At 43.5% G+C, this 13,850-nt stretch overlaps 1 protein-coding gene across 1 annotated transcript in view; it reads left to right on the top strand.

Annotated features, from left to right (window-relative positions):
- The first annotated feature begins 1,803 nt into the window (after positions 1–1,803).
- PRELID2 (PRELI domain containing 2) overlaps positions 1,804–13,850 on the top strand; it is an 81,593-nt gene continuing 69,546 nt past the window's right edge. The window contains exon 1 of the mRNA XM_024752473.1: positions 1,804–1,967. Coding sequence (XP_024608241.1) covers positions 1,893–1,967 — 75 coding nt within the window. The 5' untranslated portion in view covers positions 1,804–1,892. The remainder of the gene's footprint in view (positions 1,968–13,850) is intronic.

The raw sequence follows: 13,850 nt of genomic DNA, 5'->3' as shown, positions 1-13,850 counted from the left end.
TCCTGGTGATCCTTCATCCTGGAGATGCTTCTTTCCTCCGGGTATAGAGGGGCACCTGTTAGAAGAGGGTCTGACCTGCTTCAGGGGAGAAGGGTGGGGGACAGCCAGAGAGATCTTCCTGCTTCTGCTGTTTTCTCAGACTCCTTCAGCTTAAAATATCCTATATGCTAAGGTGCATGTTTTGGGATACTGTGTTCTGAACCTCATCAGTTGGTTGTTAAACACAACTGTAATTAAATATTAAATTATATAAATTTATTATTAAATAAACAATATTTTAAAAGGTAATAGATATCCAAAAAGCTTCCCTTCCTAACTTCATTACTACCTTTACCATGGTCTGTGTTCTTGCAGTTATGTCTATTGTGAGTGGGTGGTGGAAATGACACCATGCTGGTCATTTCAAATTGGCCGTGGTGGGAGTATTTACACCACAAAAATTGCAGCCATTAGACGTCAGGGCCTTGTTTTGGTTAGTTTTTTAAAGGAGAGCTGTTTGTTAACCGTCTGCAGTCCATGCCTGGATTTGGTGGATAAGTGGAGAGATTGGCCCTCAACTAAGTGGCAACAGTTTGTCCACAAGAACAGGAGAGAAGGCAGGGCATTTGGACAGGTGGGTAGATAGGTGTGGTAGAGAGATGTTTCCTATTTACTAAGGGAAAAAGGAAGCAAGGTAATCACCTGAGAATAAGGCTGGGGAGGGAGGTGTTGGAGGTTTGAAGAGAGAGGAGCCTGGGACAGTAAGTGGGTTAGAGAAATGCAGTGTTTTTGTCTAAGCACCATTAAAAAGGCCCCTTGAGGTTGGTGGTTATGAATCTAAAGAGAGGCCTGGGTGTATAGTTTTCCTCCGGGCCCTTTCAGTGGCTTGGGTGAGGCAGTGAGTAAGTGGAGAGCTGGATTTATCCAAGGCTAGGGTTTTGCCAGTCCAGTATGACTATGTGTAAGCGAGATTATAAACTTATAAATGAAAAGGCCACCACCTCAAAGACCTCCCTTATTTATCCGAGCTAAAATCATGCCGCCTGTAACTTTGACCTATTATCCTGCTTCTTTTTCTATTTTGTTTATTGGGTGTTAAATCATCTGACAGCAGGCACTGTGCTTTCCTTACTGCGGAATCCAGTGCCTACCACAGTGCTTGGCACATAGTAGGTGCTCGGGAAGTAACATGTTGGATAAATTATTGGATTAATGGATTCACTTGCTTGCTCCATGGTGTTTAACCTTTCATGAGCGTAGGATTTCCTTACGGAGTCAGATGCAGATACAGGCAATTTTTAAGTACCTGAGATGCAACCTAAAGCCTCAGAGGCAGCTTCCCCGGGTAGTGTGAGTAGTACGGTTGCTGGTCTTTGTCACACAGGACTCGGCAACACGAGGGGGGTTATATTACAATCCCTAAACTTGGAGGGAGGGTAGTTTATGTATTTATTATTACTTTTTTTTAGTGTTGCCCATAGCGGCTTAAGGCTCCAGGAGGGGTGATGACAAAAGCCCCAGTGGCAAAGTCCAAGCGTCCAAGGAACTGCGCCGCGGCTCCCGGGCGTATACTTGGGTCCATAGGCGTGGTCGGGGGCGTGGCGTGGCCAGGACGAGGCGTGACCGGCGCGGGGAAGGGCGGGGCCGGGGCCTGGCTGCTCCAGGCGCCTCCAGCCAACACCGCCAGGGGCCCCGGCACCTCCCGCGCCCGCCGCCCGACGGGACGCTGGCGGAAGGGGGCGGGGGCGTGACCGACTGTCTGGTTCTCTGGACAATAAAGTTTAGAAAGTTTGAAGAAGGAGGAGAGAAAACCTCCCACGCCTCTTCGGCTACCCTGGCGCGGACGCCTGCGGCCCGGCACATACAGAGCTCCAGCAGCAGTGTGCTCGCGGAGGCGTGGCAGGCGCGCCGGAATGGGGGTCACCGTGGACGTGCACGAGGTGTTCAAGTACCCCTTCGAGCAGGTGGTCGCCAGCTTCCTCCGAAAGGTATTCGCCCCGCTCCGTCTCGGCCGGGGCTCGCATTCTCCCGCGCTGCCCCGGTGGCCCAGCGGTATGCGCTCCGGGCAGCGGGCGCCCGCAGCTCCCCTCACCTCCACTCTGCACCCCTCTGCCCGCTCGGAGGTCCACACCCACGGTCGGTCTCTCCTTCCAACTGCGGGTTTCGCCTCTGGGATGTGCTGGGCGAGGGCGGGGGTGGATTTCCTTGAGAGCTCCCCCACCAGGATGAGGGAAAGGCTCCGTGCGCGGCAACACGTTCACACCCTGCCCCAGCTGTAGGGAGAGTCGCGGGGAACCCAAGTTCTGGCGCCCCGGTGAGGCTGCACAGGGCTTCTCGATCTCTCTAGTACATCATTGACTCCTTCAAAGATAGTGGAGGCTGTTGAAGCCGTCATCTCCCACCTCACCACTTTCTCTTTCATTAACAGCTTGGGACTTTGGGCAGTCCCCATGCCTTAGTTTTGTAATATGTAAAATGGGAAAAATAATAGTAACAACTCAGGAGTTGTGAGGATTCAAGTGAAATCATTCCCGTAAAGTGCTTATCACAGTGACTGATGCTTGCTAAGTTCTTTAAAATATATTGTTGTTGTTTGTGCTACCATAACTGTGCACCCTAGCCTCAATATTCAGTGGCCCTCTTTATCTCAAGGGCTGCTCCTGGGACTGTGGCTCGTGACAGTAGAATGGGAAATTTCTTTCTAGTCTGGTTCTGCCTTTAGTTAGTTCACTTGATGGCCTTGGTCAAGGGTCATTTTCTCTCTAGGCTTCAGTTTCTGCATCTAAGATGTGTCCACTTAAAAAAAAAAGCACAACCTAAAAGTTGAGAATTATGTTTTATTGGGCAGACTTGCTGAGGACTTAAGCCTGGATACAGCCTCTGAGATAGCTCCTTGGGGCTGGTCTGAGGAGGTAAGGGAGGGGCCAGGATATATAGGAGTTCAAACAAAAAAAGGATAGTTGACCATACAAAGATTACTGCAAATTAAAGAAAACGAGACATCTCAAGTTAATGCAATTAGTGTTTTTCTGTGTATGGAACAATGCAAGAGTATGGGCTCATTGAAATTCCTTTGATAAGTGCCTTACCTATCTAGGACCTGTATCCTGTTTTTCTCTGTCCTGAATCCCCTCAGGGTGCACCGCTGGGGATGGCTGCAGAGGCTGAAGGACTTATGGCCACAACATCGTTTGTTCACTGAAATGGCAGGTGACATTTTTTGTCCACAGATGAGTGTTGTATCAGATCTTCTTTCGGCTTTCACGATCTTGAGGAAGATTTGCAAGAATTGTAATTTGCCTTGGACAGCTGCCACCGGCAGTGCTCCCGGTGTGCCACCTGGAAGCCGGGAGATGGATTTTTTTAAGTGATAAGACCTGACCTCCATTAGAGGATGCACTTGGGGGCCCAGGTCACAAAGGAGTGAGTAGGACCCTGGCTAACATGATGTTGCCATGGAGGCCTTTTGGGCGGGGGAATGTCAGCTGGTTAATATTGTTAATTATCTCCTGTATGTAGTACCTGGTACCTACTAGGTGCTCAGTACAAATCTGATGAATGATGATTGAATAAATGAATGAATAAATGAATTACAGATGTGCTGTAGACTTTGCCTTAGGCTAGGCTTCTGGGCCCTAAAGAGAAAAAGCCAACACCCCATTTTTGTTTTAGGGCTGGCACTTTGGAGTGTGGATTCTCCAGTGTCACTGCCCCTTTGGAAAGCCTTTCTGGATTGTCCTCATCAGGAGGCAATCTCTGCCTTGTCAGAGCTGGAGGGACACTTTGGGCCTCAGTGACCGTCTTCTACAGTGTTGGGTAGTTACTACTGCATGTGTCTTTTCCCTCATTAGACTCTAACCTTCCTCGGGGTAGGTCTCACTCCTGAAGAAGCACATAGCACAGTGCCAAGCTCTCATTTAGAGAGTACTTGGCATGTGTCAAGCTTCTGGGCTACATGCTTTTCTTTCATTCAGCAGGTGTTTAGAGACACTTTGTGTGCCAGGCTCTGTGCTGGGTGTAGGGCACCACAGACAGACTCTCTTCTCATGGAGCTGATGGTCTCTGGTGGGTGAGACTGACATTAATAAATGATTAACAAGTGAACACGTAACTCCAGCTGATGATGTGTATTTACACAGGGAAAGTTCACAGTGTTGTGAAGTCCCGGAGGGTGGCATTAGGGAAGACTTCTTCGAGAAAGTGACATTTGTGAAGTGATGGCTGAAACGTGAGATGAGTTTCCTAGGCCAGCGGGGCGGGGGAGGAAGTGCTGTCATACGTTATCGTTTTTACTCCTCCCAGCAGCTTCAGGAAGTAGTTATGATTGACTTCCATTCCATGGTCTGGAGAAACTGCGGTTCAGATTCCAAGTTCCCACAGCTAGCAAGTGGGAGAGCCAGGATTTCAACACATCTGACTCCAAGCTCACACCCCCGAATCACCAGGCTGTGGTGCCTTGCACATAATAGACACTCAGATAAACACTGAAGGAACACAGTGCTGTAGACTCTGCTTTGTGTGCTCTTCATCCAGTCTCAGTTTCCTATTGCCTGCAGTCTTCTCTCAGGGTCTATTCATCTCCGACCGGTTGTGCCTGGTCTAAGGGTATAGCTTTGAAGGTGCGAGGGTGAGAAAATGCATTGTTTTGGTTATCTGCTGTGTAACAGATCACCCTGGTGATTTAGTGGCCTAAACCAATGGTAAGCTTTTGATGGAAAGCTTTTAATTCTCACATTTCTACGAGTTGACTGGGCTCAGGTGGGCAATTTTTAGGTGCCATGTGTTATAGCTGAGGTCGCTTCTCTAGCTGGGTTCAGTTAGGATCTGGAAGAGTTCTTTTTTTTTTTTTTTTGGCGGTACGCGGGCCTCTCACTCTTGTGGTCTCTCCTGTTGTGGAGCACAGGCTCCGGACGCCCAGACCCAGCGGTCAGGGCTCACGGGCCCAGCCGCTACGCGGCATGTGGGATCTTCCCAGACTGGGGCACGAACCCGTGTCCCCTGCATCGGCAGGCGGACTCTCAACCACTGCGCCACCAGGGAAGCCCTGGAAGAGTTCTTATACAATACTTAGCAAAGTGCCTGGCACATAGTAAGTAAAAACTGAGGAGGATATTTTGGAAGGTAAGGCTAGGGAAAGTGGAGGAGAACATTTGCAGAAAAGGTCTAGGGGTGGGACAGTGTTATCTCTATGGACATGACACTTGCATTCTTCCTATTCACAAGGCAGTCCTTCAGAGATCCCTGGATGGGGCTATGTGACTGTCTCTAGGATGTCGGTAAATTCAGTTGCTCTGAGAATTTTCACCTTATTTTACATTATTCATTCATTTTTCTTTTCTTTTCTCTCTCTCTTTTTCTTTTTTGGCTGCGCGGCATGCGGGATCTTAGTTCCCTGACCAGGGATCGAACCTGTGCCCCCTGCAGTAGAAGCGAGGAGTCTTAACCACTGGACCGCCAGGGAGGTCCCCACCGTACATTATTTAAAGCCATGAACTCGAAGTCAGTACACCTGGATTCCAATCATTGTGCTTCCTTCATTAAAAGCAGTTTTGAGGTGGCCTTGGGAAAGTTTTCACCAGCCTATAGTGTGCCCTTGAGCAAATTAGAAAGGGGCATCATCTAGGTGGTCTACATCCATAAGCTCACAGTAAATGGGGCTAGTGGGAGGTGTATGGGGCTACTTATGCAAGTTAGAAAAACGTGCTCCTCCTTCTAGGTGCCCAATGGCATGCTTGACTGGAAAACCTTGTGCAGTGAGCAACATGCACAACCTTATGAGACAACCCTACTGTCTTAATTTCTCATCTGTGAAATGATATGCTGTGTACCCCACCAGTCTCCCAGGATTGTTGTGAGGATCAGATGTGTAACAGTTTGACAAGCATATGTTTCTTTTAAAGCATAAGGTAGTAAGAATGATCCTTTTGGCAAAATACCTTTTATTTTTCTTTTAGTCTTTTTGTATTTTTTTTTTATTCAAAGGAAAGCACTTGGCAGAAGGGACAATCATAGGATCTCTGGGAAGCATTTAATCTGATTTTGCGCAATGGTATGTTTGAAGGTGCTACAGCACTGAGGAAGTTCTATTTTAAATAGAGTCTACTGATCTCTGGCTTTTGGTATGTTAGGGCTTGCCTTCCAAGTTATAATATCCTGCTATTTTTAAAACCCGAGGAATGTTTGCTCTTCTTACACCTGCCTGTTGGATACTACAGGCAAAATATTAGCTACATGCTTTCAAAGCTAAGTGGCACCTTGAAAGCAAACACCACAATACTCTTTGTTCGTGGAGTGCAATGTTTCTCGTTGAACTCTTCATGGAGGAGTGCTGTGAAAACCAAAATGGTTTATTCATACGATGCTAAACTGTGCTTTCCATGAACTACAGTGTCAGTGCTCTTGACAGTGTGTTTTGGTTTCTTTGAATGACTCTTAGCTTTCTAGTTCTCATCGTTTATAGCTGTTTCCTTCCTTTTACTTAAAACCATCTGCAAAGAGAACACACTGTTGCATAGATGGATATAGCAGCTGATAGGCTTACTCATCTCTGGAAGCTAACATGGGTCCGTTTAATGGGCTTGCCTTGCATGAGCTGGATTCCTAGATTTTCTAAAAATTTCTTCCTAAATTTTGTCTACCTGAAATTTAAAGTCATACAAAAGGCCATTATGTGGCCTGGATTTTTCTTGTTTATTCTTAAATGAGGCCAGAGAAGCTACAGTTTTTCTTAGCATAGAGTTGCTCAGGTTGATTTTCTTGTTATGCTGTAGGTAAAAGAGTCACTGTGAATAGAGTGTAAGCTTCATGGGTGGAGATTTTATCATCTGTTCCTGATGTATCTCAAGTATCCAAAGAGATCCTGGAACATAGTAGGGACTCAGCAAATCCTTATTGAATGAATGAGTGAAATACTGTCTTCAGGATTTAGCCTTGTGTAATTTCAGATCGAAGCCCGTGTGGATTCAGTAACATGTCCTTACTCTGGGTACTGTAATCAAAGGGACAGATTAAAATAATTTCTTTGCTTCAACACAGTGGCCTCGGATTTTATTTATTCTAGCCAGGAGCTTGATGTTGTGAACAAAATGGTTCGAATGTTTACCCTTGAACTCAGAAAGGGGATTTATGAATGGCTATTTCCATTTAGAGTAGAAAGTTGATTGGGTAATTAGTAATGTTTCCATTTCTGATCCTATTTTTTCTTCCTTGCGTATCTGACACATGTGTGGAACATCTCTCCCTACAGAGCTCCTGAAATATTGGGAGTGGACCCGTATTTCCAAAATAAGTGATTTGAAAAGGATAGGCCTGGGTTAGCATAATGGTTATTTATCTTTTTGATCACACTATAATAGTCTTTCTTCACTTTTATCTTCCTATCCTCAGTTCTACTAGAAAATTAGGCGCAACGGGAAGAAGGTGAAGACAGGAAGAGCGTGGGCTCTGACATCAGCCAGGTGTCGGGGTGCTTCTAGCTGTGTGAGTTTGGGCAAGTCAGTTCATTTTTCTATGCCTCAGTTTTATCATCTGCATAATATTAATAATATCTTCTGGAGTTGTTGGGAGAAAGTAAGTTGGATAACGCACACAGTTGCATACAATATACATAGTTTAATGTCACCACACAGTAGGTGCTTTCGTACTTGTTTAAAACAAGTACTTTTAAAGTACTTGTTAAAAATCGTTATAGTAATACTAACAGAAATAATTTATGACATGTAAATCCATGAACTTGAAAATAAAAAGCTGAGAGAAGTAGTCTGCAGAAATCTTTTTAACTTGGAGTAATTAAAGGGAGAGTAAGCATGAATAAAGGTGCATATTTGAATTATGACTTTTTTTTTTTTTTTTTGCGGTACACGGGCCTCTCACTGTTGTGGCCTCTCCCGTTGCGGAGCACAGGCTCCGGACGCGCAGGCTCAGCGGCCATGGCTCACAGGCCCTGCCGCTCCGTGGCATGTGGGATCCTCCCGAACTGGGACACGAACCTGTGTCCCCTGCATCAGCAGGCGGACTCTCAACCACTGCACCACCAGGGAAGCCCCGAATTATGACTTATTTTTAAAATGTCATTTAAATAATATTAAAGCATACTTAGTTACCTAGTAGAGATTGTGGCTTAATCAGTGCCTGAAAGATAGGAAAATTTTAACTATCAAAGTATAGTAGTTAAACATTCATTATATGTCTCCTAATAGAAATCCACAATAGGTCTGTGTATCATTTGGCCCCAGGGAGATGAAAAGCTAAATAAAACATAGCCCTGGCCTCAAGGAGCTCACTGTGAAAGGGGACAAAGGGAAATAAATTAATTTTTGTGATAAGTGCCTTCTCAGGGGCGTATCACAGACATACAGTGTGGTGCAAGATTCTCATGTTTTAATTATAAATCTGTAAGAGCTTTTAGAGTACTTAGAGTTTGTTGCCTTTTTTAAAAGTAAGTATTCTCTCTATTCTCTTCTCCAGTGTGGCGCTTTCCCTAATGCTAGTGGGCAGGGATGTGTCAAGGAGTCCTTGTCGTATCTTCTACAAATTCTGCAATGGTAAAGCATGAGCTTGTGAGGTTTTACTAGTCTAGGAAAATAAGAAATATCTTTTAGTAATTTTTGAGTAATCATTTAAATATATCTGGATTGCAAATGGACACTAATAGTATACTTAATATGACACCACAGTAAGTTACAAGATAAAGACTGAAGTCTTGAAAGTAAGTTTTCAAAAATATTGAGTCATTTTTAGTAGCAAAACCAGTAAGGTGCCAGGTGTTACACTTTACATAAAATTATTTCCTTGAATTCCTATAACAACTCTTTGAGGTAGATTGTTTTGTTTTGTTTTGTTTTTGTTTTTCTAATTTTACAGATGAGAAAACTGTGACTGACTGAGATAATTTGCCAGAGACTCCCATAGGTGGGCTTCAACTGAGGTCTCTTAGATTCTAAAACTCATTCTGTTTCCCAGACTGTCTTTATTTTACTTTCATTTATTTCTTAACTTTTCATTTAGAAATAATTTGACTTATAAAATGTTGCAAAAACAGACAGAAAATTCGTGTCCTTAACTTCCTCAAACCACTATATAATTTTTAAAATCAGGGAATTAACACTGGTACGGTGTTAACTGTCCTATAAACATTATTCAAATTTTGGCACTTGTTTACTAATACGATTTTTTTTTCAGTCTAGGATTCAATCCAGGATCCCACAATACATTTAGTTGTTGTATCTTAGTCTCCTCGTCAGTTCCTTAGTGCTTTCTGGACCATGGTGCTTTCCAAGAGTACTGATTAGTTACTTTGTAACTTTAAATGCATTGGGTTTGTGTATGCATTTTTTTTAAAAAATAGGTCTTTATTGGAATATAATTGTTTTACAATACTGTGTTAGTTTCTGTTGCACACCAGAGTGAATCAGCCATACGCATACATATGTCCCCATATGCCCTCCTTCTTGAGCCTCCCTCCCATCCTCCCTGTCCCACCCCTCTAAGTTATCGCAGAGCACCGAGCTGATCTCCCTGAGCTGTGCTGCTGCTTCCCACTAGCTATTTTACATTCAGTAGTGTACATATGTCCATGCTACTCTCACTTTACCCCAGCTTCCCCCTCCCTGCCCCCGTGTCCTCAAGTCCATTCTCTATGTCTACGTCTTTATTCCTGCCCTTCAACTGTGCTCATCAGTATCATTTATTTATTTTTTTAAGATTCCATATATATGTGTTAGCATACAGTATTTGTTTTTCTCTTCCTGACTTACTTCACTCTGTATGACAGACTCTAGGTCCATCCATCTCACTACAAATAACTCAGTTTCCTTTCTTTTTATGGCTAATATTCCACTGTATATATGTGCCACGTCTTTATCCATTCATCTGTCGTTGGACGTTTAGGTTGGTTCCATGTCTTGGCTATTGTAAATAGTGCTGCATTTAATGTTTAGGGAAGAGGATTTTCCTTGGTGTCACAGTTGTATGAATGATTCTTTTTAATAAACTTCATTATGTCATTGCCACTTATTGGGACATTTTGGTATGAATGAGCGTGAAGTGACGTTGGTTGGCCTTTGTTTAGAATCATAACTTGTCCCACCGGAAGGGCCTTTGAGGATCATCTGGTGGTCTACCACCCGGGCTTCACAGATGGCAGCATCACAGTCTGCACATCTTGCCTCCTTGTCCTTTGTTTCTTCTACTTCACCCTCCTACTGCGAAGGCCAACGAACAGCCATTCAAAATGTCTGTTGACTTAAATGTGTTTAGTCTTTGACATTTTGACTAATCATTTGGTCTTGGTATAAAGTCAACTTTGCTTTTCTTTTAAGATAGACAATAGTATGTAGCTCATAAAGGGAATTTGGCACAGCTCGCAGTGATTTCTTTGTGTAGTTAAACTCCATATCTCTTTTCAATAGCTCCATCCCTTTGTGTGTATATGTTTGGCAACAGCCTGGGTAGCAGAGATTCCCTTAATGCTTATAAAACTGATATGTTAATATACCAGACTCACTTTAGGTCTCCTTAGCCTTCTTTGAAGGACTAATACAGATATATCAGCTTAACTGCTTCCTCGTGCTCTCTTGGATAATGCCAGTTGGAAGTTGGTAAACAATTGCTTCTTTGGATGTCGTTGACTTTTTTGGTGGGAGTATTATAAAAGGCAGGCATCGACTTCTGAGCTTTTTGGAAAGTTGTTTCTTTCTTTTCTTTTTTTTTTTGCGATACGCGGGCCTCTCACTGTTGTGGCCTCTCCCGTTGCGGAGCACAGGCTCCGGACGCTCAGGCTCAGCGGCCATGGCTCACGGGCCCAGCCGCTCCGCGGCATGTGGGATCTTCCCGGACCGGGGCAGGAACCCGTGTCCCCTGCATCGGCAGGCGGACTCTCAACCACTGCGCCACAAGGGAAGCCCCTTTCTTTTTTTTAAAAAATTAATTAATTATTTATTTGACTGCACGAGGTCATAGTTGCGGCATGCATGTGGGATCTAGTTCCCTGACCAGGGATCGAACCCTGGCCCCTTGCATAGGGAGTTTGGAGTCTTAACCACTGGACCACCGAAGTCCTGGAAAGTTGATATGTTAATAACTCCTTACTCTCTTAAGAGTCGTCTTTATGAAAGCTTATTATATTTTCCCCCTGTAAATAAGAAATGTAAATATACCCTATCTTCATGGATCTACTCCCAGAAATATACTGAATGTTATTCCTGTAGTTAGATGGACTCTATTTCTTGACCTCTCACTCTTCATAGCTATGTATTTGTTTTAATGTGTATTTTGTTTTTTACCCATTATTTTGAAAATTTTGGCCTCTTGCCTTTTAATATGTAAAACACATGAAAGCAAGGTATATGACAGTGTAGGAGAGTCTACGTTTTACCCTTGTTAGACTGTTACATACATATAATATAAGCAGTGATATTTGCAACACATTTATATCTTGGGGAAAGGGAAGGGATTAGTTTATACGTTCTCTGAAGAATGTAAAAATTATAAGTAAATTCAGAATGAACTCAAATATACCTTGAAAAATCCCTTGTGTCACCCAGAAAGTATGGCAAATGTGCAGAGCCCTGTGCAGTAATTATTAGCCACTGCGGTTTGTGGTCCACTAATTGAGGTCCAAGGATGGCAAGGGTTTTTGGTAGATATTTGGGTCATCAGTCCACTTTGCTTCCGTGAAAGTCACTAGTGTGGAGCGGGGACCGGAAGATCCCAGGGTTGCCCTGCTCGTGTGCAGGTCTTATGCCATTATGTTTTTAACATGGAGACTCCTTATCTTAACACTTGTTAAGAGATTTACTCATTTTGAGGAGGACAAAATGAGGTAATACATATGGTGACCTCTAATACGGCACTCTGCACGGGCAAAATAGATGTGCAGTTAAGTCTTTGATGGGCTTGATCCTGATCTAGCTTAACCCTTTCCACTGTCACACTGTGTTTGTACAGGTGTCCAGAAAAACCTGGTCACCTGCTTCCTGTCTTCCCAATTGGCATTCCTGGTGGTGACCCTCTCTGAGCAGCCTTCCCTCTCTCGACCCCTTGTTAGCTGACTTCAGATACATTTTTGTGAATTCAATCATGAATATTCAAGTTACCACAATATGGTGTCAGAAAATTTTGAGTAATGCCAGGTAGGGGGCACCTCAGCACAATAAATCTTTATTTTAAAAAAAGTTACAATATATGCCTTTCATGTCATGGTATTTAGCTATTGTAAATTAACCTCTGATTTCTTTTTCCATTCTCGTATGGAAGGAGACTCGAGGCTCACGTCTCTTCAACTCCGAAAGTAGTTGCATAGGAAAATGCCTTGAATCTTGCAAATGAGTTTACTAGAGTGAATAGCTTAGGATTTCTTGCGTTTGGCTGAGGCAACTTCCATTTTACTTTGTAATTTGCAAGAATTGTCTAATGAGTGACCCTTAAGTATTTTACAATGGCTCCTCTTCATGATTTCCCAAGCCCCTGTTATCCCTTCGTCTGATTTATTTTCGCCTTATATATTTTATTTTTTGTTTTTCTGACTAACGTGTAAACTCTCTAAGAGGCTACAATTTTGTTTGTTTCATTACTCTGTCCCTAGTGCCTGGAAGAGTGCCTAGGTAGTCGGAAAACTGTTAAGTGAAGAATAGTGTCACTATTATTTAAATCGATACCCTTCACCCTAATAAGCAGATATTAAAGTTATATAAAAGCGTGAGTAAAGCATTTGAGTTTATAATCTTTAGGAATTTCACTGATAACTTTGTGAAGTAATCAGAGCTTGGGAACTTTTTATCATTAGCCCTCTCTGGTGATTATGTTTCCAACCTCTTTCATAATTTAGTTCAGTCATCTTCCTACAGCTTACAGTGTATTTATAATATTCAGTCAGTCAGGATGTATTGATGAATATGATAAAATGAGTAAAATAGAACTGTAGTAGAGGCAATATTCTCATACTCTCATTTTACCTTAGTATAAAAGTTCTGATTTCTATACACACACACACACACTAAAAATTAAGGGCATCTGTGTGAGTCTCAGATATCTCCCTCACTTCAAGGGTGTTGTGTAAGTGAAGCCCCCTTGCTGAGGGACAGAACAGCTAAACCTGACCCCGTGTGATGGACATTATCTTCAAAAAAATACTGAAGGTTAAACTTCAAGAAAACAAGCATTGTAATTTTGAGCATTTTTTTCTGGAGCGAACATGTATGGATGAATACATAAATATTTAAACAGCCATGTTGGGAAATTCCTTGGCAGTCCAGTGGTTAGGACTTGGTGCTTTCACTGCCGGGGCCTGGGTTTGATCCCTGGTCGGGGAACTAAGATCCTAAAAGCCGAGCGTGTGGCCACAAACAAACAAACAAAAAGACAAGTTGTTGATTTGTTATCAAGATTGCAGCTGCCCGGATGGGAGTGTGACTGGCAGAGTTTACGGCATGGGGTGTGATGTGGTGTTGGGGATGCCAAGGACTGAGCCCACTGCTCGCTTCATAGATTGGTTCCCCTGGTCCTCGAAGGGAGTAAGGTTTAGTTTCCACATTGGTCCCGGAGGTCAGCAAGGTTTATCTTCCAGATTGTTCATTCATTCGGCAAATATTCATTGAGTGCCTGCTCTGTGCCAGACACTGAGCTGGCTGGTGGAGATACAGACTTCCTGCTCTTGCAGAGTCTGTGTTCTTATCCCAGGTCTTTTGGGGCCACAGATATCTGTAACAATATGTAAAAATGATGGATCCTTTTCCCTGAAAAATCAGTCACTCTGTCAACCTCTTATACAAACTGATGCATGCAGACACAGAGCTGCCGTGGGGTGGGGAAGAGCCCTGCTCACTGAGTTTTGTAGACCATTTCCTGGGTTCAGAAGGCTTAAAGCTCAAGCT

The sequence above is a fragment of the Neophocaena asiaeorientalis genome, unplaced genomic scaffold (genome assembly GCF_003031525.2).
Source record: "Neophocaena asiaeorientalis asiaeorientalis breed wild unplaced genomic scaffold, Neophocaena_asiaeorientalis_V1.1 scaffold204, whole genome shotgun sequence".
NCBI classification, from domain to species: Eukaryota; Metazoa; Chordata; class Mammalia; order Artiodactyla; family Phocoenidae; genus Neophocaena; species Neophocaena asiaeorientalis.
The sequence above is the reverse complement of the archived record's forward strand: the minus strand, read 5'-3'. Positions and strand labels throughout refer to the sequence as shown.